The sequence below is a fragment of the Dendrobium catenatum genome, unplaced genomic scaffold (assembly GCF_001605985.2).
Source record: "Dendrobium catenatum unplaced genomic scaffold, ASM160598v2 fragScaff_scaffold_156, whole genome shotgun sequence".
In the NCBI taxonomy this organism is placed as follows: Eukaryota; Viridiplantae; Streptophyta; class Magnoliopsida; order Asparagales; family Orchidaceae; genus Dendrobium; species Dendrobium catenatum.
In genome coordinates, this window is record NW_021318618.1 from 1,244,994 (window position 1) to 1,258,553 (window position 13,560).

The 13,560-nt window shown below is 33.8% G+C and overlaps 1 protein-coding gene across 2 annotated transcripts; it reads left to right on the top strand.

Annotated features, from left to right (window-relative positions):
* On the top strand, positions 1 to 12,731 carry LOC110108479 (zinc finger CCCH domain-containing protein 13). Of its 2 annotated transcripts, none has more exons than XM_020839147.2 (6): positions 1 to 1,092; positions 8,318 to 8,972; positions 9,771 to 9,928; positions 10,094 to 11,148; positions 11,221 to 11,301; positions 12,269 to 12,731. In XM_020839147.2, the coding sequence occupies exons 1-6, from the start codon at positions 381 to 383 to the stop codon at positions 12,587 to 12,589; spliced, it is 2,982 nt and encodes a 993-aa protein (XP_020694806.1). In that variant the 5' UTR covers positions 1 to 380; the 3' UTR covers positions 12,590 to 12,731. The 2 variants fall into 2 exon arrangements, with proteins under 2 accessions (XP_020694806.1, XP_020694807.1); XM_020839148.2 differs by having other exon boundaries at positions 10,109 to 11,148.
* Positions 12,732 to 13,560: the final 829 nt, after the last annotated feature.

Genomic DNA, 13,560 nt, shown 5'->3' on the forward strand with positions numbered 1-13,560 from the left:
TAAATCCCGTCGGTCCTCCGCAGCCTCCCCAGCTCCGGAATTTCTCTGCCATCAACTCTCCCTTACCTCGCTACTTTTCCTCTCAATCTGCCATTGTGTTCTTCGTCTTCGATTTTTGAGTATCTGGTAATTATTAATTGGAGCGTTTTTCTTCAGATTTATGTGTTATTCTTGGTTCCCAAAGCTGCAATTTTTATTTTCTGGCTGCGGCGGGGATTCAAGCGGGAGCTTCGCCGGTGACGGGTCAGATTCCGTAGGATTTAGGCGGCGAAAGTTGGAGGATTGTGGTTTTTGGGAGGTGGACTGGCTTGTTTGTTTTGGTTGCTCCTTTTGGATTTGATTCGCGGATTTGGGAATTAGGGTTTGGTGGCGTTGTCAACATGCCGAGGAGTTCTCGCCACAAATCGCACCGGTCTCATAAGCATAATAGCCGGGATGCGACGGAGCGTTCCGAATCTGAGGATGATGGGAGTTCGAGGAATCGTAAGTTGAGATTGGTGGAAGCTGGCCCTGGTTCTGGGGCTAGGGTTTCGAGGAATGTGGAGGCGGAGAAGAGGAAGGCTTCTTCTTCGCCACAGGCGTTTATAAAGAAGGACAAGGGTAGCTCTGAAAATGGAGATTTCTCATCAGGCAGGAAAAGGAAAGAGAGAGAGGAGGACTCTGCTACACCTGATAGGTGGAATGGCAGCGGCAAGGATAATGGGTTGCCCGAGAAGGTTTCTAAAGAGGAGACTCTTGGGCATGTGGATTTGGAGAAAGTAGAGAAGTCAAAGCTTTTGACTGCTGAATCCAAGAGCAGGTCTAGTCGAAGGCGCGAGGGTTCTACTGAGAGTTATGTGGAGAGTGGCAACAGAACTGACTCAGTGAAGAGGAGGTCGGAAAAGGAGCACGCCAGAAGAGAATATAGGGACGACAAAGAGAAGGACATTGATCGCCCTTTAGAGAGGGAAAAGGACAGAGAACGTGTGGTAGAGAAAGACAAGAAAGTTCAGGATTCCAGGCATGGGAGGTCTGATGATGTCGAGAGCAAGAGCCAACGTTCCAGGAGGGGGCCTGCTGAGGTGGATTGGAATGCTAAAAAGGATAGTACTGGTAAGGTAACCCGGAACGCTAGATCATCCTTATCTAAGTTGAAGCTATTTTTATCTATCCTAGAACAGCCTATGAGGAAGGATTGCCTTAGGCTCTGTTGATTGTTGATCATTTTTGTTTTATCATGTCTCTGATTACTACTAATAGCATGCAGCTTCTTTTTCACTTTTGTAGTACTTTTATGGAGATGCATATATTTATAAAAGATATTTAATTTGAGATGTCTTCTTTTTTTAATTAATCGTTTTAATTGGGGAAATGTGTACTAAAATAAGTGGATGGTTGGAGAGAAAAGTTTAAAAGCTAAAAAAAGGATTAAATGAATAAAAGTTGATTAGGGATTATATAATTTTAGTATGTGCGATGTTTTTAAGTTCAATCAATATATATATATTTTTTAAGATAGAGTAGTAAGTAATGGAGAATGGCTCAAGTTTCTTGGATGCGTTGTAAAAAAAGTGTTATGGATAAGGATTTTTAAAGTTAAGGCTAGGCGTTTAAAACTTATAAGTGGCTTAGGAGTATCATGCAATGATCATGGAGACTCATTGTTAAATGCTATAAATTTGTTGTTAGGTTTGCGATGTTGTATAGATCTGATTATTGGATAGTTAAAATGTTGTTGGTAGCCAAATATAGTAGTGCATAAATGAGAATGCATGTAGACACAATTATGAAGGATAAATTGATGAATGATTCGAGAGTAAACTGGAATAGCATTTCCTTAAACTTAAATATAAGATAGTGGAAAATAAAATCCTGTGGAATGGACATAAGAAATGAACTATGAGGTAGGTACATTGAATTGGCATTCAAGGAGTAGGAAGAAAGCATTATCCCAACTATTTGGGTTGGCATTAATTAACATAAACAAATGGTAAATGAAAATTCATAAGGCCAACACTAATAGTTGGCATAAGGATAATGATCATGATGATATAACAAGTCCTTTGTTTACTAATGAAATGCATGATTATAATTAGTTTAAAGTTTTTTTTTTTTCAAATAGAGTTTGATAATATTAGTGGGGGATTAATGGTACTAGAGGTGCCAATATTATTTGTAGTGCTATGAAAGCAAGATTCTGAAAAATTAGACCAAACATTGAATCAAAAGGAGTGGTTTAAAGTTCAAAGGTTCAAATGAGCTTAAATCAAATGACATGATAAATATTAAAATTATTTAAATATGATGTAAATAATTGAATAATGATGTAAATATGCGAGAAATAATAAAGAGAAGTATATTATGAAATATAGTTATTCACAAGAAATATCTTATCTAATTTTAAATTTAAGCACATATGTTTTCTAATTTTAAATTTAAGCACATATTTAAATGACTAACCTCTTCTTTTGTAGACATAAGCAAAATTTTGGATCTTCCTTTGAAATCTTATATTTTATTCCTTTACAAAATTGATGCTCTAAAAAGGAAATGAAGATTAAAAAAATAGTATTGATTAAAAAAGATATACTAGTAAATGTAAGTTGAAGTGAAATATTATTTGATACCCAACTGCATAAATAGATTGCAAGTTATTGTGGACATTATTTGATAAAAATAAATTTGCTCACAAATCAAAACATTTATGAATCCACATACACCATTATTTTATGACTTATACCATAGAGATAGGATCAAATGTAAATTAAGTACAAATAATGTAATCGAAGATTAATCATATTTAAAATTCATGCCTAAAAGTTGCCGCCCCAAAAGCTTCTAAATATTCAAATATTTCATATGTAACATCACCACATTCATCTTTATTTACAAATCAAATATATAAAGTAAGTTATTATTTTATCGAGAAATGTGCCAGAATGGCCCAATGACTCTTTACGAAGAATCAAAATGATCCCCAATTATATTAAAGGATCATTTTGGTCTCTTAAGTTTTTAAAAAGGAATCATGGGAGTATGGGACTATTCTCTTTAAAGAGTTGAGGGCTAAACTTGTCCTTTAATTATAGTTGGGGACTATTTTGGCCCTTTATGAAGAGTTAATGGATCATTTTGATCCTTATCTTATTTTACCAAAATCCTAAATATAATTATCATTAAGAACTTACTGTGAGTTTGTCTATTACTTATCATGTTGATATCTTTGGTAATTTGAGTAGCATCCTCTTTATTGGTTGCACTCTCTAAATCATTATGATTTAGTTTAGAAGTGTATTTAACATCAACTATCTAAATCATTATGTTAATATTTGTGTATACTAATCGATCATAACTTCTTCATTTAAGGTGTAACACGAAGCAAATATGAGATTTTTAGATTATGAATGATCAAGCTAGCTAGAACTATTAATATACAGTCTAAAACTTTATGTAATATATGATATACTAATGAAGAATATACCTATTCCTCAAATTAAGGTTGTATCAAACACATACAAGATCCTTTTGCCTCTAATGTTTCAAATGATTTCTTATATTGGTATGAATTTGCTAAAAAAATACTTTTTTTTTGCATCCATAAGAGAAAGAAGTTTTATTAAGAATATGAAATGCTAGCTTTTGTAAATTTGAAACACTAGAATTAGACTTCTTGTGCCATTCATTTGAACATTATCAATCTGCAATAAATTTAAAAAAGATGCGGAAACATCATAAATATTAGGTAACCAGTCAGGTTCGGCTCTGACCCGAATCTAGTTAACCCGAACTTGACCTGTTTAGGGCTGAAAGGTGAACCCAAATCAGACTCGCTAGTAACCCGAATGACCCAAATCCGACCTGATAGCTTATTTTGGTTAAAGGTTTTGTTAATAACTTGTTGTCTATAGAGTTTTGTTTAATTGATCAAAGATAAGAAGATCATACTAATAAGCAAAAGAATTTAAGGAAAAAAATATTAAGCCAGTCATTTTTTGATCAAAATCGGGTTCGCAGTCAATCTGAACCCAACCTATTCAATAAATCATTGAAATTTTAGAATTGAACCTAACTCATTTATTAAACAGGTCAGCTCAAACCTTGAATTTTCTAGTCAAGTTGGTAGATTGACTCATTTATTGACACCAAATTTATCGTCATTTGCAAGTTACGTTTTTAAGATATAGTGAGAGCAACTGGCTTTCTAGAGCTTGCTAAATTTTCTTGATAAATTCTAACCACATTCATTGCAAATTTTGTTTTATTGTTTATATCTTTATTTTCAATAATTTCAATCAAGTATTGCATGACTTCAAGTTTATGACAACAACTCTCTTGATCATATTGGAAATAAAGGGTTCAAAAATATGCATATGAGTAAATGCCTTAAAGAAGATTACAGTCCCATCTCTTATTGATAATGTTTGTTTATGGCTTGTACAATTTAGTGGCATTTTTAAAAATCCTTTTGATTGACTTCCTTGCTTCATATATTCCATCATAAAGATAACCAAGTGATGGCTTTTCATTAGAGTGCTCTTGATTTTTTTTGGACATAATTAAGTAATCATTCCAAAGCTTATTATCGATAATGATAGAACTTTCTTTTCCCCTTTAATGGCTTTTACCAACTTTGAATCAGTGTAGTACTTGCAAGTTATGTATGCCTGCAAATCGTGCGTATTTAGACACTTTTGAAAGTAATGCAAGTTGTTGTGAAATGAGTTGCTTCAGGATGAACAATCTCTTTCCAATGTGACCTTTTTTTAACCAAGATAATATGAATACATGATTTTAAATAAATATTATCGCCTTTGAAGTTTCTCTGGCTTGATTTGCTTGCGTTCATCTCTAAAGAATTGAGATGAATGATAGGCACTAATTATCAGGATTATTGAAGGAGAACTACAAAAGGATGTGTAAATTTTTTTTTGCTGATTAAGACTTTTTTTGTTATTAGGGCACTGCTGTTGTCAACTACTTTGCAAGCTTGCATTATATGCAAAGCTAGAAGTAATATTTATCAAATATCAGATCTTAAACTATATGATTAGGGAAATGGCTATTGGATTAAGATTTGTGATCTGATAGTTGGTTTTTCCATAGCTCTTTCAATCACTCTGCTTCATGTGCTTGTTATTTTCTACCCTTTCTTTTTGTTCTGTCTATATATTTCCTTTTTTTTGGCCTACATGCTGGTTGTTTTAGGTCCAATTGTTTTTCTTTGCTTCAACATAAAATGCTTGCAAATGGTTTGTTGATTTATTTTGTCATGACTGACTTTTATTGGGTCGCCTGAATCTTGCTATTAGTTTTCGTCATTTGCATAATTTAACCATTTGGCTAATTGGCTTCGAGTTCATTATTAATATAAATGATTGTCTTCATTTTTTTTTATAGATTTAGCTTGGCAGTATCATTTTTTATTATGGTAGATTACTTGTGTTTTGCCTACGTGCATTTCTAATAGGACAATTATGTTTGTCTACCTATATTAATTAAAATAGAGAAAGAATGGTTTCTCTAATAAGGTCTCTAGCAGAAGTTCACTTGTTCGACTGTAGGAGTAAGAGTAAAAGCAAAAAAAAAGTGGATTTTTTTTTTATTGTATACAACACCCAACTGTAACATGTTGAGCTATTGAAATTATTCTTGTTGATGTCACCTGATTCCCTTCCACCCTCGTAAACTATGTTCCTTTTTCAAGGTCCCGCATCCCTATCATGGTTCCTACCTTAAATAAGTTTAAATTCTAAGCAAATTAGGATATGTTCTTACCACCAACACAAACTAGTGATATATAATTAGATCAGGAGCTTTCACACTCTTCAGTGTTTTTCATTTTTTATTTTATTTGCTTATCATGCACTTCTTCTGTCTTTTATTTTATACCAAGAAACATTGTGAATCGAAAGCTTTATTCTACCCTGAGAACTAGAGATTTTATACATTACTTTGACACTTATTTGGTTTTGAATTTATTACCAAGATGCATGCTTTCATTTAATGAGTTTGGCATTAAGTCTTTCGACTAATGCAGGAATTATAAGGTATATAATGAAGTTATAGGAGTAAGTAATGAAACATATAATTTGGAAAATTTATGTTTATATCAAAAAGTTAATTTGGTTTAATGCTAGGTAGATTCATTGTGGAAGTAATTTTTTGTGTTAAGATAACAAAAAATTATAGAAAGTAAAGGATCTTTATATGTTTTCTCTTTATCTTAAAGAGGCTTTTGATTTAGTACCAAAATAATTGATTTTGGTGTGTATTAAGGAGAAAGTGTCAAAGTAATGTTGACATTATTAAATATATGTATGATGGATCATAAACTAGTATGAGAAGTAATTATGGAGTGATCAAAGAGATTTTAATTAGAGTTAAATTGAATTATATTATCATGTTTAAGTCTGTAATTTTTTGTAGTGATTATAAAGATGTTTAGGAAATAATATTTAAAGTTAGTAACTTTATTATATGTTTTTTGTAGATGACATAATTGTAACCGGTGAGATTCTTAAAATAAGTGGAATCCTAGAATAATGAAGAATTTGTTTATGAAAAATAAGTTCTTAAATTAGTAGAAAAAAACCTTGTTATATGATATTTAATCTTAATATCTGTAATATTAATATTGTTTAGATAATATTGTTAAAAGATAAAATAATACGTGTGTTAGGTGCATATGAATAGGGTTAAACCATAAGATGGTCCTCTGACTTTTCGTATATGGTTAATTTAGTCCTAAAATATCACCTTTTTTAAAATTTAATCCATTGATCATGCAAACTTATCCACAATATTCCCTCAGGGTTATCATATTTCTCCAATTTATTCCATCAAGTACATTAAATTGGTATTGATTTTATATAGTTAAGTGACTATATTGGGATTAATTTTGTATCAAAATAATTGCATGAGGGATTATTTTGGGTCAATTTGTATAGTCGAGGGACTCAAATGGAGAATGTGATACTCTGAGACTAAATTGGCTGCATGCAAATAATAATGGGGCTCTTTTGGGATCTGATCTCTATGTGAATATATAACTTGGAGAAGTTTTGCAAGTGTATTATGTCATGTTGAGTGTGTCAGAAATGAGGATGTTAAGATGCATGTCGCAAAACTGGCAATGATTATATTAGAGGGTGAAGAACTAACATCCATTGAAACTATGGTAGTGAATAATAGATTTGGTGGTTTTGGTTATTATGCACAACAAAGTGCAGAATTGCATCTATAAGTGAATAACTTTGGTGTTTTTGGTCATACACAATGCAGAGTAGAAAATGCAGTCATAAGAAAAATTGATAAGTAATATTTTTTGAAGAATTATAAAAAAAAAGGTAGATTAAAGATAGATTTGATAGAAGTGCAAAAATATTTGCACAAAATAAATTTATCACCTTATCCATCATTGGACCAAAATAATTAGATAATTAGGATTTATAAAGCTGACCAAATAGTTGGGATGTGGCTAGTTATGATGATTCCAAGAAACATGATTACTCTAAAGCTGAAATTTCGATCAGGTTATTGAAAAGGATAAAAATAGATGCTACTGCTGGAATTAGAACTAGCGACCAGTATCCTTTTTGATATATTATTAACTCTTAGGCTGGTCTTAAGAAAAACCCTATGCTCTGAAAGGAAATTTGTGTGGGCATTTAGCTTTCATGTGATCTAGGAAGAGCCAAGGAAATTTAAAAGGCGAGGATGAATAGAAAATATAGCCATATCTTACATCCGTCCCAGACCAAAGGGAATTACTTTACCTTCTGAATTTTTCAACTTCCTCATGAATTGCTAAAAATTATTGATAGTTCGGGTTTTAGACCTCTGGTTCTCAATATATTTAGTTCATGTATTATGTTCCGAAGTTAATTGCTTTTTTAGTCAATGTTGATGGGTGAACTGTATCGGTTTAGTTGACTTGCTGAGGCTTTATTACTAGTAAGGTGGACTCAAAACCAGCTTGAAAAATTTCTAAAGATAGTTTCATTCTTCTATTGTTATTGTCATCAGATAAACATGAAGTGATATGTCAAATGGTAAAGAAACGAGTTGTGTTGCGAATTAAAAAAATATTGTTTTATGTAATAAGCAAGTGATATGCATTCGTAATGACCATGGAATTACTATGGTTGTTGATGCGGGCAGCTCCCTTCTACCTTTTGTGTACTTGCTAAATTGTCAAATTCTGTCAGGCTTGCCATGCCAATACTATATCTAAAAAGGAAACATGCATGCTATCTATTTTTGGGAATGGATTAGTTGTTGTTTTTTGTACTGACATTTATATTTTGTTTTCAAATTTGTTTTAATTATATGTCTGCAGAAAGACAAGCTCGAGATGATTTACACAATGCAGAGTTTGAGAAAGATCCTGAAGCATTTATGACAAAGAGGAGATGCAGCTCTGATGGCAATGAGAAAGGGCTGGATGATGGTAGAAACAGTGATGATAGGAGGTTATCTTCTAGGGATGATTACATCAAGAATGGAAGCCATAAAGTTGAGGTGCTCAAGGATGAACGGTATAAATATGACAGGTATCGGGATAAATACTACAAGGATCTTGATAGGAATCAAAGGCATCGTGATAGCAGGCATAAAGATGAGCGCTCTTCCAGAGATTACATCAGTGACCGGCCTGAGAGTAAATCTGTCAGAGACAGGGAGAAGTATTTTGAGAGTTATAAGAAAAGTAGGCTTCATGGAAGTGACCGTGAACTTAGTCCACATGCTGATGATCATGGAATCAAATCAAGGGGTAGCAGGCTGCAGAAAAGGTCCTCCTATGATGAAATTGATGATCATTATGGCTTGAGAAAAATAAGTACCAAGGAATCACGTTCTAATGTAGATAAGGATGCATCAAATTCAAGTAAATTTGATTATCGGCATCAAGGCAAGGTTGATTCTTCCTTAAACAATACTCTTTCAAGGAGTTCTTTGAGCCCAAAGGCGCATAGTTCGAAAGATCAAACCAGGTATTAAACTGGCTATATACTTATTCGTTCTCTCTAGTGACAGCTTTTGCACATCAAATTTCTAGTTATCCTTGTTTTGTCCCTTATAAAGGTTTTGATTCATTTATAGCGGACTCCTATCTGATTGGCATGTTATGCACCCTCTTTATGTAAGTCTTGGTACTTCGTAACTGATTTGTTTATATTTTGCTTTGACCTTTTTGTGATTATTAACTTAAAGATTGCCATGACGTCTCCAAGCTGTTTGTCTAATTGTAGTATATGGAAGATCTGCTGCCTCATAACCTGAACTTATCAATGTGAAGGTCTCTATTACTGATTTTTGATCTGATCTGGTCGGATCTGGTTGCTTGATCCAGTTTTTATGGGAGATTTAATTTTGGACTGCTAGGAAGTAATAACCCAAATATCCCTAATGATCCTAGAATTAGGGAGATGTGGTGGGAAAGAGATCTCATTTATTGTGTAGGTTTACTGATTTTCCTTTTGTCGACTTCATTTGCAACTCATCAATTTAAGTATTCTCATTTCTAAGGCACCTATCTTTTCTCTTTGATGTCTCTTTGTTACTTGTGATCTTTATTGATCCTTTCTATTTAATTTCATTTTTCTGTAACTTGGACGCTATTTGGTTGATTGATATAAACAATAATTACTGTATCTGTCCGGTCGATGATAATTTTCTGGCCATTATTATTACTCTTCTTTTTAAACTTTAGTGCACAAATTGTGGTTACTAACTTACAACTTCTGGTCTCTGATGTGGAAAAACAATTAATTTCTTTTAATATGTTGCAGACGAGGCGGAAAGCTGGCAGAATATACACATGGAGAACCATTTTGTGGTGATAGACCTTGCCCTACTGAAGACCATGATAAAATTTCAGTAGTTCGTGAGAATGTCTGTGAACCTCTTTCTTCAGAAAGGGCCCAGCGTAGAGATCGAGTAAACTCAGGTTAGTTATTACTATTATTTTTTTCTTTCCTTTTATGATTCGACCACCATAAAATCTGACGGTTAGCTTCGTCTACAAGTGATACAATTTTTAGTAGACGTGGTGCTAGAAAACCTGTTACTATTGAAGATTCTATGCAAAAAACCACTTCTAAAAAACCAAAAGAATTCTCCATTGCAGATGACAGAGAACGCCAAATGGTTTTAGAGAGCCCAACTATGGAAAACAATTCTCAGGCAGATTTGCAGATGCCCGAGGGCGCTTCTGCTAGCCCCAGCCCCTCACTTTTTAAGAGAACTAATCATTTCCCAGCCAGCTCACCTGGTCATCTTGTTCCTCCGCCCCCAAGACGTGGGATGGACAATTCTTCCACTTATGAGGATGATATGAGAATTACATCTGGGGATTGTAGATCCAACGGCCGGTACAGAAGTTGTGATCCAAATATGGAAAGAGCGCAGGGAGGCGCTTGGAAAAATGGTCTAAATTGGTCCGCTCCGCTTCCGAATGGTTTCATCCCATTCCAGCATGGCCATCCTTCTCCTGGGTTTACCATCCAGCATTTTCCTCCACCCTTATTTGCTGCGAGGCCATACCCGGAGATAAATCAAACTGGGATTCCATATCATATTCATGAGGTCGCTGATCGGTTTCCTGGCCAAGGGCATCCATTTGGATGGCATCATCATGTAGATGACTCCTGTCCACCTCAAATCCATGGGTGGGATGGTGGTAATTCTCTTTTTGGTGACAAATTGCAAGCTTATCGGAGGCCGGATTGGAATCGGAATAGGCATTTAACGGGTGGACGTGGTTGGGATTTGAATGCTGAGATATTGAAGGGGCAGAGTTCAAGCATTGCTGAGTTTTCTTCTCCTCAGGAGCAAACAGATGAATCAAAGGGTGCATATCCTAACCTGGAATCTAACAATGGAGTTGAGAACTTGAGAAGTGCATCAGATGTTGCTGCTCATGTGAAGCAGTTGAATGATCCTCCAGATAATAAATCTGTAGAAGCCTGTCTAGAAACAAAACTGAAAAGGACTTCTCAGTTTGGGAAAAAGTTCAGTGGTGACAGCCTCAACTTATGTAATTACTTCTCCAAAATTGAAATTTCAGCAGATCTTTTGCACCCCGAACTGTATAAAGAGGTCAAGGATCTTTTGGCATCTGTTAACTTTACTGACATTTATAATGTTTCAAAGGATGAAGATGCTAAGGTATTCCACTTAGACCTTTTGCATTCCACGCTATTCTTTTTTCTCTGTTTCTGACCGAATTTCTTCTCACAGAAAAATAAAATTCAAAATTCTCGAAAGTTTCCAAACCTAAGAAGCTCTCTGCTACCGGCTGCTGCTGATGCTACTTTTAAGGTAATTTTGACTGATGTATTTGCCAAGTACAACAAATGAATAAGATTATCTGTTAAAGGACATTTTGTGCGGTTAAATTATCATAAATTTTGGATTTTTTGCTTGCTTTATTTAGGTGGAAAGTGCACTTTTTTAAATTTTGAAAATGTGGGAGGGATGGGTGGGCGTGCTGGAGAGGGATTCACTGCCAAGTTCTTGAACAATCAGAGTGCTTCTTATTAATACATTTATAATTTTAAATTCTGTAATTGCTGATCGGGTTTTTTTTCAAAAATTAAATTACTTGAAACCTAATTATAGAGAAAGATTAATACTTGAGATAGAGAGGGGAAGTAGGTTATGAAGGTGTTATTATATCGTTCATTATTAACACATTAATAGTTTACATGACAAACTGACGTTCTTCAAAATTGTTGCTTACATGAGCTATCTGTGCGATGCTTGAAATGTCAGTGTAGTAATTGAAACTTGTACTGTTATAGTAGATTGTTGTTTTTTTGTCTCTCTTTGTACTATTCATAACAAGAAGCTAATGTATATTTTAGGATTTTCTTAAGCTTATTGTGGAATTGAACTTCGGTTACAGCATATAGCTTTCCTTTAAAATAAATCTTTATTGATAAATGGTGCAGTCATAGTTCAAAAACTGTCTGAGACTGCTTTTTTATTGCTTCTTAAAGCAGCTTTTTAGTACTAAAAAGTTACTTTAAGAAGCAATAAAAAAACCGTTTCAAACGAAACCTTCATGAGTGTTTAGTTGAATCTACCCAAAACTGACTATGGTATCTCCAATGCAATAATAATAAACAAACCAAGTTGAGAAGTTATTTCACTTTAATATTTTTTTTTTTTCAAATGTGTAACTTGGATTTTTTTTATTTATTTATTTATTTTGAATTTGGCTGATTGGCAAAACATTTGTTTGTCTGCGTAAATTTCATGATTCGTACTGAATCCTTTTCCGCAGAGAGCTATGTCAGTTTATGAGAAGCAAAGCTGTAGAAGGCAATTGAAGCCGCCTGCAGCAGCCATTACTTCTCTTCCCAAAGAACCTTCAACTGCTAATGACAATAGTGCTGCCACTCTAATGGAAGAGGATGATCACAAATCTATTACTGGCGATGCCGATAGTTCACTTGTTCACATTGAAGTGGAACAGGTTGAAAAGCAATCAGATCTAAATTCTGATGTTGATATTCTGGAAAGTTCTCAGACATCTGAGGCTATTATGCCAGTTTGTAAGGTAAATTTTATTCGGATACATAACTCTACTGAAAATACACATTAAACCTAAATCTTCTTCCCTTCCCTGTTTTCTGAAATGCCATTGGAGGCATTGGCCCTTCAGTTCTGGTTGCTCAATTTTCTGCTTGAATGAAACTTTGCCTAATCTGCTTGCAGGTTGAGCATATTTAGCTCTGAGTTTAGTATATATTTCCACTTATTTAATTTTTAGCCTTTTGTTGGCATGTCTTTGGCATATATTTTTAATTTTCAATTTGCTTAAATTCGATCAAAAAAAGCTTTTCCTGGGAACATTAGCGATTTCATTCCTGACATGATGTGAAGTAATTCGTGTTTTGATGTACAAATATGATGATTTTATTTTATATGGTACCCAATAACAATATAATATCATCATAATTATTGCAGAGAAAGCAAAATGTGATATTATTTATGGGACTATAAGCCTCTTCTGCATATTAAGATTTTGCTTGGAATAATTTTTTTACTGTTTTATTATTCAGATTGTAGTTATAATTGGTTATATATTTATTACTGTTTTTTAAAATAATTTTTTTAGTAAAAAAATTTATAGCTTAAAAAAATTTTGGATTAAAATGCGCTTTAAAAAATAATTAAAAAGTCATCCCAAATGAATAAAACTTAAATGAAGCGCACTTGCAATATCTGCCACAAATATTAATTAGCTTCACAAAATTTCTAGATGGCTTACAATTTTTGTTGCTCAAGCCAGCCCCTATATTATAATTAGGGCTGTAAAAAATTGACACAACTCAAAAACTCGATATGAATTTAAAATTGATTGGGTTTGGGTCTTGATTTTTGACCTATTTTGAATTCCGGCTTGGATTCGATTTGATCTGAAAATTCGAGAATAACTTGGGTTTAACTCGAGAAATCCCGCGTCCGCCTTCTTTCGCTGTACAAGACAGTAATGCAAATCAGCTGGACACTAACTGGTTAGCTCCCGCATGACCTCGTTGTACAGCAGCCTTAATGTCTCGTTGCCGGTGC